The sequence below is a fragment of the Phacochoerus africanus genome, chromosome 6 (assembly GCF_016906955.1).
Source record: "Phacochoerus africanus isolate WHEZ1 chromosome 6, ROS_Pafr_v1, whole genome shotgun sequence".
In the NCBI taxonomy this organism is placed as follows: domain Eukaryota; kingdom Metazoa; phylum Chordata; class Mammalia; order Artiodactyla; family Suidae; genus Phacochoerus; species Phacochoerus africanus.
This window is the reverse complement of record NC_062549.1, coordinates 25,471,602-25,490,810: the sequence shown is the minus strand read 5'-3', so window position 1 is coordinate 25,490,810 and position 19,209 is coordinate 25,471,602. Positions and strand designations below refer to the sequence as shown.

The 19,209-nt window shown below is 33.1% G+C and overlaps 1 protein-coding gene across 2 annotated transcripts in view; it reads right to left on the bottom strand.

Annotated features, from left to right (window-relative positions):
- CSMD3 (CUB and Sushi multiple domains 3) overlaps positions 1-19,209 on the bottom strand; it is a 1,203,192-nt gene that overhangs the window by 314,243 nt on the left and 869,740 nt on the right. For both annotated transcript variants that reach the window (XM_047783389.1, XM_047783390.1), the window contains 3 exons: positions 14,883-15,074; positions 9,295-9,421; positions 7,541-7,743 (listed from right to left, as the gene is read on the bottom strand). In XM_047783389.1, the coding sequence (XP_047639345.1) occupies positions 7,541-7,743; positions 9,295-9,421; positions 14,883-15,074 (522 nt within the window). The remainder of the gene's footprint in view (positions 1-7,540; positions 7,744-9,294; positions 9,422-14,882; positions 15,075-19,209) is intronic.

Below are 19,209 nucleotides of genomic sequence, written 5' to 3'. Positions count from 1 at the left end.
GGATTCTCTATTTGAGGCAACTAGTGTGACATAAAATTAGACTCCTTTAACTATTTGTGAAGTTCTTTTGCTAAAGAAGCTGGCATATTAACACTTTCCATACATACTGAAGATAATTTAGAATATAAAGTGATGAAATTAGTTTAGTAGAGTTTTCACTTATTATAAATTAAAAATCATGCATTTTTAAAAGATTTATGTTTTCTATTTTTCTACAAGTTAACATACATTGTGTGTAAGTTGCATTTTCATCACTAATTTATTTTTAATTAAGATGTTATTGGGTTTTTTGATGATTAGCACATCATTTTTTTTTTAATTTTTGGCGATTAGAAGACATTATGAGCACTTTGTACAAAATTCTAAATATGTAAGCAATGAAAGTCTGAGAACAATGTAGTTAGTCCAAACAGGTATTTCAGCAAATTATCATCTTAACATTTGTAGGCAATTTGTTCAAAAAACAAAAATATTAGGTATTAGATCTAAATCTTATGTTTTAATATCATACGTACCACATTCTCAATGAATATATCCCATGTTTCACATGAGGTTAACAAGTTGTTAGAAAAAAATGGTCTATTAATATCAATGATATCAGGGTCCCAGGAATAAATCCAAAACCAGGGAGAAATTGTATTTAGGAAATAATTCAGCTAAAAAGATCATGGCTAAAGTAGATAGGTTCTTTAAAATAACCAAAACTTATTTAATACACCTTTAAAATGACAAAGATGTAGTTCATGCTTTAACATGGTTCCAAATCACTGCTTCATTATGTTTCATATTTGAGAATATAAAATTGCCCCCTGCATAGCTCATAGACTGTTAATATGAAATACAAGCCATAAAATCTCATTTAAATCAATATTCTACTAATTTTTTTGACTGTACAGAAAAATAACCTATCAGTACATGATTTACCCTTCTAAAAATACTTTTACAACTTATATAAATGTATTTTATTGAAATGAGATCATGTGGGACTGCCTGGTTTTTTAAAAATATGTTTCTGGGGAGTTTTCATCATGGTTCAGTGATAAAATGAACCCAACTAGGATCCATGAGGATACGGGTTCGATCCCTGCCCTCGCTCAGTGGGTTAAGGATCAGGCATTGCCATGAGCTGTGGTGTAGCTCACAGGCATGGCTCAGATCCAGCATTGCTGTGACTGTGGCATCTGCTGGCAGCTTCAGCTCAGATTCGATCTCTAGCCTGGGAACTTTTATGTGCCATGGGTACGGCTCTAAAAAGACAAATATATATATGTGTGTGTGTGTATGTATGTTTCTGAATATACTAAAATACTTCGATTCACAAATCATAATAAACAAAAATTCTTCTAGAGACTTTCCTGATATTTTGGGTGGAGGAGTTTCAACTTTTGCAAGAATAAGTTTGTCTAACATCCTTGTTGATATGCTTAGGCTCTTCTTGATGACCCCCTTCAGCTGAACTTCCTTCTGGACATCTTGGAATCAACTTTCTTAAGAAGTGATTATTCCATATGTACTATTTAATTAAACACAGAAGTTTAAAAATCCCACTGTTCCCATACACATCTACTGTAAAATAATAAAACAATATTTCTATGATAAATAAATAACTGTTGATTTACCCCATAAAATAAATAACAAGCACACCCATGGTAAGGACATTCAGACTAAAGCTCTACAGCATATCTGCTCAACCTCCACTTCTGTGCATATTTCAAAAACACCTATTTTTCTATAATTTGGGCAACTCATGGCCCAACAGCTTTATGTTTCTTTCAAGCCACAGCATAATGTATAACATAACCCGTTGGTTTTTTTTTTTGTTTGTTTGTTTTTGTTTTTTTTACAAAATAGCTTGCAAGATAACAGAGTCAAATACTTCTTCCACCATCATCCAAGATCAGAATGGGTTAGATGTTAATATTTGAGAATATTTTCATTTTATCTACAAGTGCCTTATATGCTATCCATGGAAGTGAAGTGTGTGTTACCTGGAAATCACAAAAGACTGGGAAACAGAGATAGGTTATCACTATTTATCTTTTAAAATTAGTCATGTACTGTAATTACTCTGAGCACTGGGAATATATCTCACACACTATTGGAGATCAATACAAAGCTGATAGCTACTAAATACATCTTGGAAATTTTATCAGAACTATTAATAATGATACTTTGTTTAAAATGGAAAATACAGACCAAATGCCAAACCAGTCAGGATGCCAGTAAAATAGGCATAAACCACGACTGCCTTAGGAAAACTAGGACATACAGCCATTCTGGTATAATAAGCACATAGTGCAACAGCAGTGAAGATGTGGGAGTCACTAATTCTGCTTAGAAGTTCATCAGAACTAGGAGTATCATTTGACCTGGGCACTGGAAAATGGCTACCAATTTATAGATTTTGGAATGTGTTTCAGGAACATGGAAGAGAGTTTGCAAAATAAGCAGAAATGTGTAAGGTGTCTTTTCAGGATAGCGCAGTTAGAGGAACAGATGTATGTAATTGAATAGAGAGAGGTAAAGCTGGCAGGTAATTTGGGTACGAATTCTGGAGGCTTTAAAAGTAATTCCACAGTTTTGAATTTATGACCGTGTAACTATTAAAGAATTTTAAACAGGAGTGCTATTTTATTTATACTTGCAAACCTTCAGTCAGGTGGAAATGTAGAGAAAAGTTTGGCTGGAGAAATACTGGAGTGGCTAGTTGACGATTAATAGCAGTTCAGGCAGTAATAATAAAAGACAGAAACAAATGCAGGGACACTGTGTAGTCCCTTAAAGCTGTGAGACATCAACCTCTCATGGCTAAAGAATCCATTTCCTTGAGAATTTTCAATAGTATAAGCTATGGACCTCAGCATTTTGTATTATTCAGCAGGGGCAGAATCTGAACAGGGAGGTCAAAGAATGAAGAGCAGTGGAAATGCTCTGTCAAAATCAACTATTCTGTGGGTAAATGACAGCATGATACCCAAAGATGTCTTCCCTGAAGAACTAAAGTGGGATGAGACAAGCAGATTACAAATTTAAGCAGGAGATAGAGAGGCTGACTGCTGAGAATCAAGGACATGAGGTGGCAAGGTCAGACATAAGTAGCTCTGATTAAACAAAAGTGTCTTGCAGATTATAATACCAAGAGGCAAAGCGACAGACTTTACAAAGAATGAATAGATCATGAAATAAAGCATGAAGTTGTTGATGATGACTTGACAATGATTATAAAGTTGGCATGTGACCTACATTTCAGTTAAAATCATTTTGCCCCAAGTTCACTGAAATACATTTCATTGACTGCATTTTGTTGCTTAAGACTGTTTTGCTGCTATTACCTGACTCGTTCCTCTTTTATTTATTATTTTACATTTGACAAACAACAGCTATTTGCTCAAAAGAGGAATAGGCATCGTGATGGTGATGGAGGGTTGGGAGAACAGAATGAAAATCTGACTTAATTGAAATAATGATACAACCTGATTTGGCTACTGCTGTTCTGGTTTATGCCTGCTATACTGTTTTATTTTTAACAGTGCCCATTTTTACTCAAAAAATTATCTTAAATTTGGACAAAAATAAGTTATATGATCATGCTAAATAGAATATTTGTTCTTAACAGACATTTAGAGAGACAAAGTTACAATATATCTGGAGAGCAAAGGTCACATAATTAAAACATCTTCAGAACAATGAATTGATAAACCACTTTTTGTCATTTTCATTTGGGAAAAAAAGTACAGCTAGCACCTGGAGCTTGGGCTGAAATATGTTTTATGAAGAGATGTCAGATAATTTTTTTAAAAGAGATGATTTTTATAAACACTTAAAAATGTTTTATACAAGGTCTAAAAATATTTCATAAAGAGAGGTCTTGGTGTTAAGTCTGGAAGAATGAACAAGACAGGGAAAAATGGAGCAAAAAATATTTCATATTAAAGAAAGTTTAGGGACAGAAAGCAGTACAGAATGTGTGTGTGTGTGTGTATTTATGTAACTAAGAAGATTTGCCTGAGTTGAAAGGAAAGATGCATTTGAAAAAATAATTGGAGATAAATACGCTTAATAGCTGGCCCTTTAACAGACTCTTTAGAATGAATGAATGAAGAAATAAATAAATGAGTAACATGAGATAGATTTATCTTGGCAAAAGGAATTTAGGTAAAGCACTGAAGTGGCAAATTCTGACCTGCCAGCCAAATTTGACCGACAGTAGTGATTTATTGGACTATAGTGCCTTAACATTCTCTTTAAGATTAGTTTGGTTGTTTCCTTTGACAATTAGATGACTTTACATAAAACTTTTTATTTCAAGTTCCACTTTAAAACTAGCCCTTCTTTTTACAGGGCAAAATGACTAAAGCCAGAGAGGGGAACTGTCCCTTTTAAATGGGAACACATGTACTCCAGATTTCCTTTATTACTTCTTACTGCTTCACTTGTATAAACCACCTGCTTTTTGGAAGTGTGACCTTAGATATGATTCTTGGGAGCAAAATCAGGAAGACAGCTGATTAAATCATAAACTTTCATTGTAACTAATAACATATAACTAAAATCTTGGTATTTACTCTGGAATATTAATAAATTTAAATAATAATAATAGCGTAAGAATAATAATTACTGCTAAGCATTCACTATGCATCAGACACAGTGTTAATCTCCTTTCGGATACATATAGATTTGAGTCACAGTTTAAGGCATCTGCTAGGGTATGACCTTGAACAGATTAACTAACTTTCTGAACCTTAGTATATTTGTTTGGTAAATGGGGATGAAACAGCATCTCATATAGCTTTTGTGAGAATTAAATGAGATCACATATACAAAGTACTTTACAGGGTTCTTGGCACCAAGCAAGACTTCATTCACGAAAAAAGCTATTTTTCACATTTGAAATATGAACACTTATAAAGCTGTGTAAGCATAAGTCACAGAATATCTCCAACACAGAGACTAATTTTCATTGACTGATATTATTCATAATATATTAACTCTCCAGGTAACTTTATTTCAGTGTTTTTTTAGTCTCAAGATCCGTGGTACACATTTCCACGCATCTTAAAAGAATATTATGAAAGCAGATTTATTACAACTCTAATATGATATATATGGTTTCTATAACTTCAATACTCTCTACAACTACAATAGATAGAAAAAAGTATCGCTAATTTCAGACAAATCTGCATTAAAAATTTCAAAAATGCATATAAAGCAGCCTGTTTCTATTAAGGAGAGGTACTTGGCATTCACAAACAATAGCCAGAAGCACTTTTTCACTTGACTGCATTCAGATATTCATAATAACCTCTTAAGTGTAAAACTTTAAGATTTAAGGTGAGTAAAAGGAGAGTGGTTAGTTGCCAAACTACCATTAGAAAGAACTTAAATTGAACAGCAATCATGAGCAAATTGTTCCTAACTCCAAAAAAAAAAGAGAAACAGTAGAAAATAGAAATAAATATGAAGAATGTTTAATTTGTAAGTGGCTCAGAACTAGAAACTGATTATGTTCATTGATTACACAATCATTTTATTTTTCATTCCTTTTTTATCCTTGTCTCAAAAGATATATTAAAGTTTCGCATTTAAAAATAATGACTCTTCAGAGTTCCTTTCGTGGCTCAGTGGTAACAAACCAAACTAGTATCCATGAGGATGAAGGTTCAAGCTCTGGCCTTGCTCAGTGGGTTAGGGTCTGGTGTTACCCTGAGCTGTGGTGTATGTAGGTCAGAGATAAGACTTGGATCCCGAGTTGCTGTGGCTGCAGCGGAGGCCAGCAGCAGCAGCTCCAATTTGACCCCTAGCCTAGGAACTTCCATATGCCACAGATGCTGCCCTAAAAAGTAATAAATAAATAAATAAATAGACTCTTCTATGCTGATGTACACCTTGCTCACATGAGCTTTGTTTACATAGCGCAATTCATTAACTTTACTCAGTTATATCAAACTGTCTTCTGTGAGCAAAAAGTCTGTCAAGTTAATTACATAATTGTATTAACCAGTTGTTAACCTAAAGTGATATGTTTTGTAGCCAATCATTAAAAAAGTCCTTCATGCTTTTTCCAAAGAATTCCAATTTTACATTAATTCATATACTGAAAATAATTCATATAATGAAAATAATTCACTGGGCCCCAACTATTTACTCATTACCAAGTATTGTGCACACATGATCTTGTTAAATCTTAATAATCTGTTTATGAGATAACCATTGCTATTCCTGTATCAATTAGAAAACACAGCCTCTGATGATAAGGTCAGGTGCCCAAAGTCAGCAATTCATAAGAATCCAGGCCTTGGGTTAAGAAACATATGAAGAATACTGGTTTGCATTCTTTCTATAGATGATGTTGAAAATCTCAATAGATTTCAATTAATAGGATTTTTTAAGCCTATACAATCAGAAAATCTCTTAGATATTTTTCTCAGAGATAATGTGTGTTGGTAACAAGAAAAAAAAGGAGTAAAAAAATAGAAATTAAAAACTGTAAGTTTTCATTCACTTTCTCCAGCCATTAAACCCAAATCCCTTTTATAGGACAGCATATACTTAGCCACTTAGCAGTGTCATAAAAAGAAAAAAAAAAAGTCATGAACACTGGTAATTACAATGAATGACATTTCATTGTCACAGGAAATCTTCAATTTAACAGTAGGTCTAAAATATTTTGTCAAAACTTTCTGTGTACTCATGTTGCAACAGAAGAAAGGCTGGGGGAAAAATGTAATTGTAATGTATACATGTAAGGATAACCTGACCCCCTTGCTGTACAGTGGGAAAATAAAAAAATAATAAATAAAAAAAAAACTTTCTGTGAATATATAATTAAGATCTAACTCGAGAAAAATAAAATTAGTAAAAATGTAGGGTTGCTTTTTTAATGACAAGAATTCATTTCCGGGAGTTCCCATCGTGGCTCAGTGGTTAACGAACCCGACTAGGAACCATGAGGTTGCGGGTTCCATCCCTGGCCTTGCTCAGTGGGTTGAGGATCTGGCGTTGCCGTGAGCTGTGGTGTGGGTTGCAGACGCGGCTCGGATCCCACGTTACTGTGGCCCTGGTGTAGGCCAACAGCTACAGCTCTGATTAGACCCCTAGGCTGGGAACCTCCATATGCCGCGGGTGTGGCCCTAGAAAAGCCAAAAAAAAAAAAAAAAAAACCTCATTTCTTTCCTTATCTCTAAAAATTGTACATTTTAAAAATATAGTTTTTATAGTAAATTCAAATTATAAGCTTATATAATTGCTTATAATTTGTATTATAAGCAAGTATAAATATTTGTATAATTATTTCACTTGCTAAATTATTTTAACACCACCTTTAGGGGAAATTGATTTGACAACTGGAGAGAAGGTCTCAACAATTAATTAATTAAAAGTTAATTATATTTCTTTTTTCTATGTTTTATCTAAACTTCAGATGAAATATGAACATTTAAGATCATTAAAATTTTAAAATTGAAGTTTTGAGTGATAAAGACACCAGAACTATTTGAATAGCATTCCTATTCTGTATTTAAGAGAAAAACAAAAAACTCACTTGAAAACTGAATTGCAAATCCAGATTTGCTGATATAGAAATCCGTGTCAAACTGTATGGTGACTATGTTGAGGGTGCTGTGGATTCCTTCAGGAATAAGAGATCCACTAATTTCCTTTAAAAGCATCTCATTTTCTGGTGGACCATCCCAAACTCGGAGTATATCATGTGATGCTTCCGTATCAAAAGCAAGAAACTGTAGGCTATGGGAGAACCATATATCTCTGATTATTTTAAACACTGATTCAGTTTTAAATAAAGAATATAACAAACATTCATCTTTGCTTATATTAGATATTCCTTTTACTCCATTAGACAAAAATATATTATGCACACTGCATTTTTAACTCATATGTATATATACAGAAAGAGAGACAGAGTTGAGCATATTGGCATATTGATATAACTGGGTTTCTCATTTTTGGCATTAGGCATGAAAAATATCAGATACTAATTTTGTCTAGATTAGGTGGGTTTTTTGGTCCATTTTGGGGAGGGTAGACATTTTCACATTAAAGAAATTCTCTTTTACTTTTATATTACTGGGTGTTATGATTATGAAAGGATGTTGAATTTTTTAAAGTACTTTTTCTGTAAATATTGAGATCTTCGCGTGATTCTTTTCCTCCTTTACATCTGTCATTGTAAGGAAACTTATTGTTTTTTTAATATATCATGTTCATGTTCGATATGTGAATGTCACAGCTTTAAATCTAGGTTGCAATTTAATATCAAATACTGTTCTTTGAAAAAAATCCCAGAATTCTGTTGAACTTAATATTTTCAAATTTACTGCTTCTAATATGTAAAGAAAATACATGACCTTTATTAAAGAAAAGTAGACTGAGGGTTGATTCAATTTGTAGTTTTGCAAATTTCCTTGCAAAAGCAGTGTACCAGTTCACACTGCATCCAGAAACACCCGGAGTACACCTTGCAGCATGTTACTGGTGGACAATATTTGTTTTCTCTAATCATTTTCACCACCCAAAACCCTGTCTGAAAATCTATCTATATAAAGCAGCAATTCTTAAAATCACTGTTTTGTGAGAGAGAATACACTAGCTTATATGTCAAGGAGGATTTGTTCATATACTAATCCATCCCCAGCCATAACCATAATAGTTTAACTAGGACTGAAAGTGGGTCATAGCCTTGGAAACTGACTGGTGTTGATTTAGGAGATGATGGTTCCGCCACCATTGAAGAAGAAACTACGTGAAGTTGGTAAGGCACCTAATTAGACTTAGCAGGAAACAAAAACCAAAGTTGGTCAAAGGGGCAGAGAGCAGATGTTTCAGAGATATGCTTAAAGCTGAGGAAGACAGGGAGCAGGTGTTGAGTCCTCTTCTATTCTTATTTCTTCTAAATGATCATGAGGCTAACTTTTACGATAATGACCTGCACAACATTGTAGACACATCAAAATGACAGATTCAGCATCTTAAGTCGTGCAGGATTGAAAGAGGATAATTCTCAAGAAGCAAGAAAAATTCTCAATTCCTTTGTCCTCTTACAACTGAAAAGCTTTCCTATAAGGAGTCAGGTGATCTACTGCCATGGCCCATAAACCAATAAATCAGTACTATGAAGACTTTTTTTCCTATTTTAAACAGATGAAAACCATGTTTTTCTTTGTCAAACTTAAAAAAAAAAAAACACTGAAAAATCTAGATGTTAATTGATATTGTATCTAGGAGCTAATCAGGAAATTCAGATTCCCTTGTCATTTTAGGATAACAAAATTCATTTACCTGACAATGTTTCCTGGATCAACCTCAATCATCCACATGCAACGCAGATTATTGTCATATGGAAAGGGATAACCAGGCGATAAGATTCTTCCTGATGATTCTCCTTTAAAACGACCTCCACATTCAGCTAGTAAAAAAAAAAAAAAATACAATTTTAAATCTCAATTTAATGCCAATATTTCTAAACAATCTGCAAACTTCACAAGAGTATATATTTTTTCACTTGAAGGAAAATAAGGATTGATTTCCCTTCTTATTGAAAGCATATATTTGTACATATTTTTTGGATTAAAGCATTAATTGAAGCAAGAACATATTGTACAATAATACAATGTTAAATTAGATCATATGAAATATAATATGATAAATCTAATTAGGGAATTTAAAAAAGAACATACTCAGGAGTTCTTATGACTCAGCAGTAACGAACCCGACCAGTATCCATGAGGACATGGGTTTGATCCCTGGCCCCACTCAGTGGGTTAAGGATCTGTGGTGTACGTCACAGACACAGCTCAGATCTGGCATTGCCATGAGCTGTGGTGTAGGCCAGCAGCTGCAGCTTGGATTTAACCCCTAGCCTGGGAACTTCCAAGTGCCCTGGGTGGGGTCCTAGAAAAAATAAGAAAAAATTAAAAATTAAAAAAAGAACACACTCAAAAACTTTGAGGTTAGTCTTCCAAATATTTTAAGATGTGTTATTAAATAATGATAATGTAAAAAGTGGAAACAGATGGCAAGTTGCTCACTGCTAGTTGGTTATGGCTGAATAATTCATCATCTTACTTCCTCCCCTCTGAGAAAAACTAAGCTTTACTGCAGTCCCTCGGGCCTCCTAAATTTCATTGTCCTTTTACTCTGCTTTAAATCACTCTAAATTCATTCTGTTTTAACCTCCCAAAGTCAAAGTGGCAGCTTTATTAGGTTTTACTTCAGTTAAACTTAGTTCAGTTTTGATTTAAAGAGATCTACAATTTTTATAAAATTTATCAAATTAAAAATGTAAGAATCATCATACAATATAATAAAAATTTTATCTTGTGGGGAACTCCCTCTGCATTTTAATAATATTTAAAATATTAGGATGTCTGAAATGATTTTACTTTGGTAAGCAGATAATCTAGAAAAAATTATCCTTCTAGAGAAGAGAGAAACTAAGTAGTTCCCTTAATATATTGCTGTATATCTCTAAACCCTAGAAACCATGGTACAATAACAACACTATACCTTTGAAAATACAGATTGTCATCTTACCAAAAATAAACTAAAACTGAATTATTTTACTTTCTACTTAAATGTTTGAAGATTTTACTAAATTCATTTTTCTTGTTTTCTGTATGGTTACAATCTTACTCAAATCCAATGACTGAAGTAGTAATAAGCTTCTTGGATTGTTTTGTTTATTTTTGTTTTGAGTATTAGAGGAAAGAAAGTCAAAGACAGAAAGTTGCAATATTTAGAAAAGGCCTAATAACAATAGAATATCATGGTTCAAATGTGTAGGCTCTATTCATATAGGTAAAATCATTTCAAACGTTTTAAATATTACATTTGAGTAGATTATGATGGTTAGTTTTATGTGTCAACTTGGCTAGGCTATAGTACCCAGTTAGGCTAGGTACTGCTGTAAGGGTACTTTAGAGACATGGCTAACATTTACAATTAGTTGACTTAGTTAAAGATTACCCTTGATAATGTGGGTAGTAATCATCCAATCAATTGGAAGAATTAAAGAGCAAAACAAGTTTTCTAGAAAAGAAGAAATTCTCTCTCAAGACTGCACCATTAATTTCTATCTGAGTTCCCAGCCTTTATGGATTTTGAACTTGTCAGTCCCCACAATTTTAAAACAAATAAATTTCTTTGAGTTCCTGCCATGGATCAGTGGAAACGAATCTGAGTACCATCCATGAGGATGCAGGTTCGATTCCTGGCCTCACTCAGTAGGTTAACGATTTGGTGTTGCTGTATGCTGTGGTGTCAGACTCGGCTTGGATCTGACATTGCTGTGGCTGTGGCCCAGGCAAGTGGCTACAGCTCCAATTAGACAACTACCCTGGAAACCTCCATATGTCATGCGTGAGGCCCTAAAAAGATGGTAAATAAATAAATAAGTAAAACAAATTTCTTGATATCTTAAACAACTGCACATATTTAATGTATACAACTTGATAGTTTAGAGTCCTAAACCTATAGAGTCTCTTTCTCTGGAGAACTCTGACTGATACACATACCTATAGAGGACTAATCAAGTTTATTTTGCATTGTGATACCAATTTAATACTTCATTCCTCTAGATTAATTTTTAAGCAATTGCAAGGCAAATCAGAGTTTTGCTTACTATGTTTATCTTGAACTTATTTAATTTTTTTTTTGGCTTTTTACCTTTTCTGGGGCCATTCCTGTGGCATATGGAGGTTTCCAGGTTAGGGGTCTAATCAGAGCTGTAGCCACCGGCCTACACTAGAGCCACAGCAACGCGGGATCCAAGCCGCATCTGCAACCCACACCACAGCTCACTGCAACGCCGGATCCTCAACCCGCTGAGCAAGGCCAGGGATGGGACCCGCAACCTCATGGTTCCTAGTTGGATACGTTAACCACTGAGCCACAATGGGAACTCCTTATTTTGAATTTAAACACAGCTCTTTTTCCCTCTTTCTTTGCTACAAATATTACTTAGCATTTTGACTTCAAATGCTATATGACATAGCACTGAAGTGTGTATTCTGACAGAAATGTTGTGTTTGCAAATAAAAATGAAGATGTACAAGTTAAATCCCTCTGGCTATGTTGCCTCAAAAATTGTTTTGTTTGTTCAATGTATAAGCTACAGAGACATAATTACTTAGAAATAATGCATACAACTGAGAAAAAGTTTCTTATTTGAAAAAAGGCAAAAATATAGCCATAATAGCTATTTAAGGTTAATAAGCACAGAAAATCATGATTTTATGCCAGGTAGTAAAGCTATAAATTAGTGTCAGTAAAGAACACTAATTTATAAAAAACAGAAAGAACAGAATTTCATTTTCTGTTATCATGGAAATCTTGAGCCTGACACACCGTGTATCCAATAGTTTTCAGCTGTTATTTCTTATTGTCCATATTTTTAAAAAAGTTATTTTTCTCATGAAATCTTGAGCCGTATCAAGTCATTAAGTCTGGAGTTGGCACATTCATAAATATAAAGTGCATAGATTCTTTGCAAACATAATTAAAATCTTCTTCTGATCCTAGACCAATGTCCTCCTATTGCCTAATGTTTTGTCCAAAAAAAGAAAAATGTCTTCAGATTGGTTCAATATATATGAAAAATATGTTTTTTAATGTATTCATTTGTGATTTTAATTTTAAAGACAATGTGGCAAATCAGTATTTACATGTTTATAGTTTAATGCTATTGCAACCTTTAATAATTTTCTGCATATATTGCTTATTCATATCAAAGAATAATTTCAGAGAGAATTAATCAGTGCTACATTTTTCTCATAACCAATGCCAATGGGTTGATTGTGGGTCTTACTATAGAATCCCGAGCTTTGTCAATTTAGGTTGATGGTTATTTTAGGTATTATCCTCACAATCTATCTGAAATTCAGATGCCATCTGACAATAAAGCACTACTGGAGTCTCCACTGTTGCACAAGGAGATCAACAGTGTTTCTGAAGCAGTAGGGATGCAGGTTCGATCCCAAGCCCAGAGAAGTGGGTTAAGGACCCAGTATTGCTGCAGCTGTGGCATAGGTCAAAACCATATCTTGGATTTGACCTCTGGCCCAGAAACTCCATACATATGCCCCCCAATAAAAAAAGCATTATAATTCTATAATTGCATTTTGGTTAGATAAAAAGATGTTTGCTTTTTGTGTGAGTCAATGTTTTAATAAACTGACAGAAGTCTCATGTCATCACAAAACTGCAATTAGTTGCAAGTTTCTTAGTAACTAGAATTTCTTTTTTTTTACTTGTATTCTATCAACTTCTCTTGAGATTCCTATGCTGATCATACCAACTACCAAACACTAATATTTATCTCAAAAGGTTTAGGACTCTAAACTTACCAAGTTGTATATATTAAATATGTGCAATTGTTTAAGATATCAATTACACCTTAATAAAGCTCTTTGTTTGTTTTGGGGGGCCACACCCATGGCATATGGAAGCTTCCAGGCCAGGGGTCAAATTGGAGCTACAGCTGCCAGCCTTCGCCATAGCCACAGCAACTTGAGATCTGAGCCGTGTCTGCAACCTGCACCACAGCTCATGGAAACTCCAGATCCTTAATCCACTGAGCAAGTTCAGGGATCAAATCCACAACTTCATGGATCCTAGTCGGGCCCGTTAACCTCTGAGCCATGAAGGGAACTCCAATAAAGCTGTTTTTTTTTTTTCTTTTTTTTTTCAAGTTTAAGTCAATTTTAGGATATTGGCATGGCAGAAAATAGATTTGTGCCTCCACAAATGCCATTAAGAAATAAGGATGGCTAAAGAATCGCTGAATGTTTATTCCCTACAGAGGATTTAGTGTTTTGTTTAAATATTTTTTCTTTTGTTGTCCTAGTATTCCAGCCTGGCATCTATTTTCATATTTGGAGAAGAAAAGAAGAAAAGCAGAGGACTTTACTAATACTTTTCTATCAACTATCCTTCTCGCACATACCCAGTTATTTGTTAACTGAACTATAAGATGGTAGTAATAAAATTATACTACAGCTATACAAAGAAGAGAAAAAATGATCATTTAAGCTTTATGTAGGTAACATATCCGATTTCACGGACTTTCGTATATGCCTTTTCTTACTGAAATTCATTTAGTTATGTCATAATATGTACACAGAAGAAAAATATACGCACTTTCTTAGGTTTTTGAAAAGGTGTGTAATAAAGCATATAAGAAGGTCTTTAAAGTCATTGAGAATAGTTTACTGTTTTTTAATCCACCTTGATGCCAGCATAGGCAATAATTTTGTATATTTAAACGAATCTGATCTATGTGATTCAATGTGTATATAATTTTAAGGCTTGGGAGTTCTTGTTGTGGCTTAGCAGAAATGAATCCGACTACTTGTGTATCCATGAGGACGCAGGTTCAATCCCTCGCCTCACTCAGTGGGTTAAGGATCCGGCATTGCCATGAGCTGTGGTGTAGATCGCAGACACTGCTCGGATCTGGGGTTGTTGGGGCTGTGGTGTAGGCTGGCAGCTATAGCTCCAATTTGACCCCTAGCCTGGGAATCTCCATATGCCCCAGGAACAGCCTTAAAAAGCGGAAAAAAAAAAAAAAAAAGAATTGACATATCTCCATAGTGAGTTAAACTTTATATCAGGATAGGATATATATATATATATAAGGATTTCCTTATATATATATAAGGATTTCATACAAACTATTTTAACAAAAAATGAAAGTGTATTCATTGATAAGATTATGAAAAGGTCTCTGACTTTCCACAAATTTAAGCTAAGCAGTCATTACCTTTTTTGATTAAGGTATGAGTTACGTGTAGACAGACAGAATAACTTGAAAAGGTACAGTATATTTTGGTAATAGAAATAGTTCATGAAAACCTAAAACAGTATCCTACCAATACAGGATGGCAGAGGATAGTCCCATGCCCTTCTCTCTCCTGTCATGCACTTGAGAAGGCTACTTCCATGCAGAGTGTAGCCTGGATTGCATCCATAAATGATAGTGCTACCAGCAAAATGGCCTTGGTCACTGATCTTGTATCCAAATTGTGGAATGCCAGGATCCTCACAATGTGAAAGTTCAAAACCTATGAGAAGAATATAAATTTATTACAAACAAAACTTGACAGATTTAAAACTTCACAAATCATTCCTTATGTTTGTTTTCAATGATTGCATAAACTTTCCTAGTTGTATATTTAATGTTGCTAGTGTGCAGCCACCATAGAGAGATTTTTTCCTTGAAAATTAGAATTTGTTGTATTATTCAAATTCAGCAATGATGCTGCATTGTCTATATGACTATATCATAACTTGTTACAGTACTATGATTCTTACCTACTTCAAGTGATTTGCAGCTAATAGATTCTGACCAATGTAACCATAAGAATCAAACCATGAAAAATTTAAAATGCATGAAAATATGTGAAATCACAACTATCCAAGTAAGAAATATGTCTGCTACAAATACAACTTTAGACTGCTTTATTTTTATAGTCTTAGAAGAAAGTGAAATGAACTTGCATTTAAAATACACTTTAGCAATAGTTAACACAGTAATCAGTTTGAACTCTAAGTTTTTGTATTCTGCCTTCTCTGAAATGCACAGTTCCCAAAAATTCTCATAAGAAAAGAAAGAGTGGGGTGCAGAGAACATGTTTTTGATTTCTGAAGAGTTGGGGCTCTCTACATAACTCGCTGGAAACTTAGAATCTTGAGCTAAGTGCAACACCCGAGAAGTAAATTTACAACTATGAGTAGTGAGAAAACTCTAGAGATTAACTTAACTCTGGAGAGGATTTGTGTTTACATTTCAAGGAAGAATGAGACCCAGGACCTTACAGATATCTTTAGATTATAAATATTGGAGATATAGGAGACTAATTTGGCTGTTTATGCCCTAAATTTACATTGTAAAAGTTACAATTAAAACATACAATTCTTTCCATCCCATCTCCAAGAAGGAAAAGTCTTTCTTTCTCCTTTTGGGAGAGGAAGGAGAGACAACTGCCTTAAGCATAGCAAATCCATTTTTCTTTATTCCTTGTCCCTGGCCACTTGTGTAGACTTCTCCATCTGATTTTCATTGCTATTACAGGGGTAAAGACTGGGTCAAAAGGATGATTATAAAGTTATTATTACTACTACTAATAATATATCACTTAAATTATAATTAATCTCTCTAGATACAGAACACTTAGTGGGTACATTCAGAATAAAATTAATAAAGATGAATATTAAAAACTAAACAGTCATAGCACAGTTCACTATTAAGATCCTGAAAAGAACTGGAAAAGAGTACTTGAGGATTTAAATCAAGCATGATATCACTTGCCAAAACCTAACCCCCTTAGCTTTGAGATTCTTCTTTCCCTAATGTTTTACAAATTATACAAATGTAAGATAAATGATATAACAAATGTATCAGAAACAATTAAGTGCTAAAATATATCAATTATAACTTCTGAGATTAGAGGACTATAATAAATATTCTAGATTGCTTCATGAGGGAAATCTTTGATTTCAAGAGAAATAATGTTGGAGAAAAGGATGACTTTTATGCTTATCTTAGGTCAGATCATAATCACAAAGAGATTAGTATCTCTTTTGTCAGCACAGATCAATCTAGTTTGAGCTAGAAAGCTTTCTGATGTCGAATCACTGATTTGTAGTATTGGCTTCATAGAGTTTCAAAGCAAACATAACATCACCAGAACTGTACAGCTAGGAGTGCTGAATTAATACTATAATTTCTGTATGTTGAGGGCTACATTTTCACTTTTTTTCTCTTTCCCACAACACCTATCTAGCACAAAATCTCGTACATAACAAATGCTCAGTAATGTTCATGAATGGATGTGATACTTAGAGGCAATTATCTCTGGGAGACAACTGAAAAATAAAGTAATTATTTATGAGAAAATGAAATTTATGAGATAGTTAAAAAAATCCTTCAGGAATTTTCTGTATGGATCAATTTATGATAACCTCATTTAGGTGGAAAGATCTTAAAATAATGTAAACAGCTTTAGAGACAGAGACAGACAAGAGGTTAGAAGTCATTAACTAAAATTATGACATATATGAGATATAAAGGATACATGGTCAAGCAAATCAGTATTTTAAAAACAGAAGTAGAAAAAGTAGAAATAGTAATGTAAAAATTTTAGAACATATTACTATGCATGGATATGCATACTTAGCACTACATTTAAAGTGTCCTTGCTCAAAAATAGCTAGTTTCAATTCCTTCTACCAGACATAATACACAGTTTATCATTCAAGATTCAGCCACTTTTGAGTTTTACCACAAATCATTTATGAAAATAAAAATGGAAATCAAACTCTCTTTTCAAGGTTTATTACCAAATTCATTCTCCTGTAATTTGAATGTTCTGTAAATGTGGTTGGCAATTGCTGGTGATGAGGTATAATGGAGACATTCTTTGTAAATTTAGATAATTTATAATACTTTGCATTTAGATGAAAGTGCACATGGACAATAGTATATAAGCTACAAAGCACAACATAATTTAGTCCAATTTAGTGGAATTATTGTTGCTTATTCATAAATATTCAGAACTGTCTTATCTTTATGGAACCATTCAGCTGCCAGTCTTTTCTGAAAAGCTCAAATACTTGAAACTGACAATTAAATAAAGATGTGTAAGAAAAATGACATATACTGTAAATATTCACCATTCCTTGTGAAATATGATACTCTGATGAAACTAAAATTTTTAGAGCACAAAACGAACTGAAAATTCTCAATTCCCTAAATTCTCCTGACTTGCTGAATAATGTAAACTGAAATCTAATTCCTTTCCTGCCATCATATAGCATATTTCTTTAGGATTGCTAACATTATTAAGCTACTATTTGAAATCTGCAAAAGAATAGAAAGGGTAAAACAACAACCTCACTAGCTAGTTTTATCAGATTCTAGTATCATAGTAGCTTCACATTAATAATAATATAAATTCAGATTCACTTTCAGATTAATATTTGCATTAATTGATTCATATTTACATTAATATTGTTATTAAGAAATAAAGGCAAATAAGTTAAAATTCCTTTTTTGGCCATCTACAATCCCTTTTTGATCTTTTCCTACTCAAAGCTAGCAACTATTCTGAATCAGTATTTTAGTTTAACAAATAACTTATGTTTTTACCACATATCTATATATCTATGAATAATATGTGGTATTATTTTGAAAGCATTTACACAGTTTATAAATTATACAATTATAATAAAATTCTTTTGAGGTTTTATTTTTTGCCCAGCATTGCATTTTTACACACACACACATTTTGTTCATTTTAACTACTTGTGATATGTATTTGGAGGCATACTCCAAAATTTAGTTACGTGTTCTCCAGCTCATGAGCATTTATATTGTTATATTGTTTATATTATTCACTGCTATAAAAATACTATAATTCTACGTCTTTGTTTGCACATATGCAAGTGTTTCTATGAGGGATGCACCGTGTGGGGATACAAAACACATTTTCTCAAGATTAAATCAAAATCTGATACTTTGCTATTTAACTACCACCTGGACTTAATGAAAGACAAATAGTTGAATCCCTGCCTCAACAGTTTCTGTCCAGTGTGTCTATGAACAATTGCATAGTCACATAGGATGATGTCATAGCTGGTCAACAACATAGTGTGGGTAATACAATAAGGCAGATGGCTTAGCAATATAGATGATATCTGAGAATCACTTTTTGAATATAAGTAAGCATTTTCGATGTAACTAAAATAAGAAGATCCTCCTAAGTTTTATTTCTTTGAAATGTACCTAAAACATAAATATATATTTAATATTGTTAAAGTGAAATTTTAGAATATTTAAAGGCAAATGAAGATATGTTAATTTTTTTGTACTAAAAATTAGAACTTTCAAATTGTCATGTAAAAAGGGAAATAGATTGTTAATAAGAAAACTGAAAGCAATAAGCTAAATATAAGAACATATTATTTTCAAACCAAAAACCTTAATAAAAGTTTAAACAGTAATGCAATTTCTACCATAATCTTAATCTCTATGGAGTTCTTTAGTGTATTTATTTCATAATATTCATCAGGATAATTTTTAACAATTATATTTAATATTTGGTTACTAAATTTCACCTATTCAATGAGACTTGCTAGGAGAAGTCCTATTTTAGAATTCTTTATATGTAAATAAGAATACATATAAAGCAGAATGTC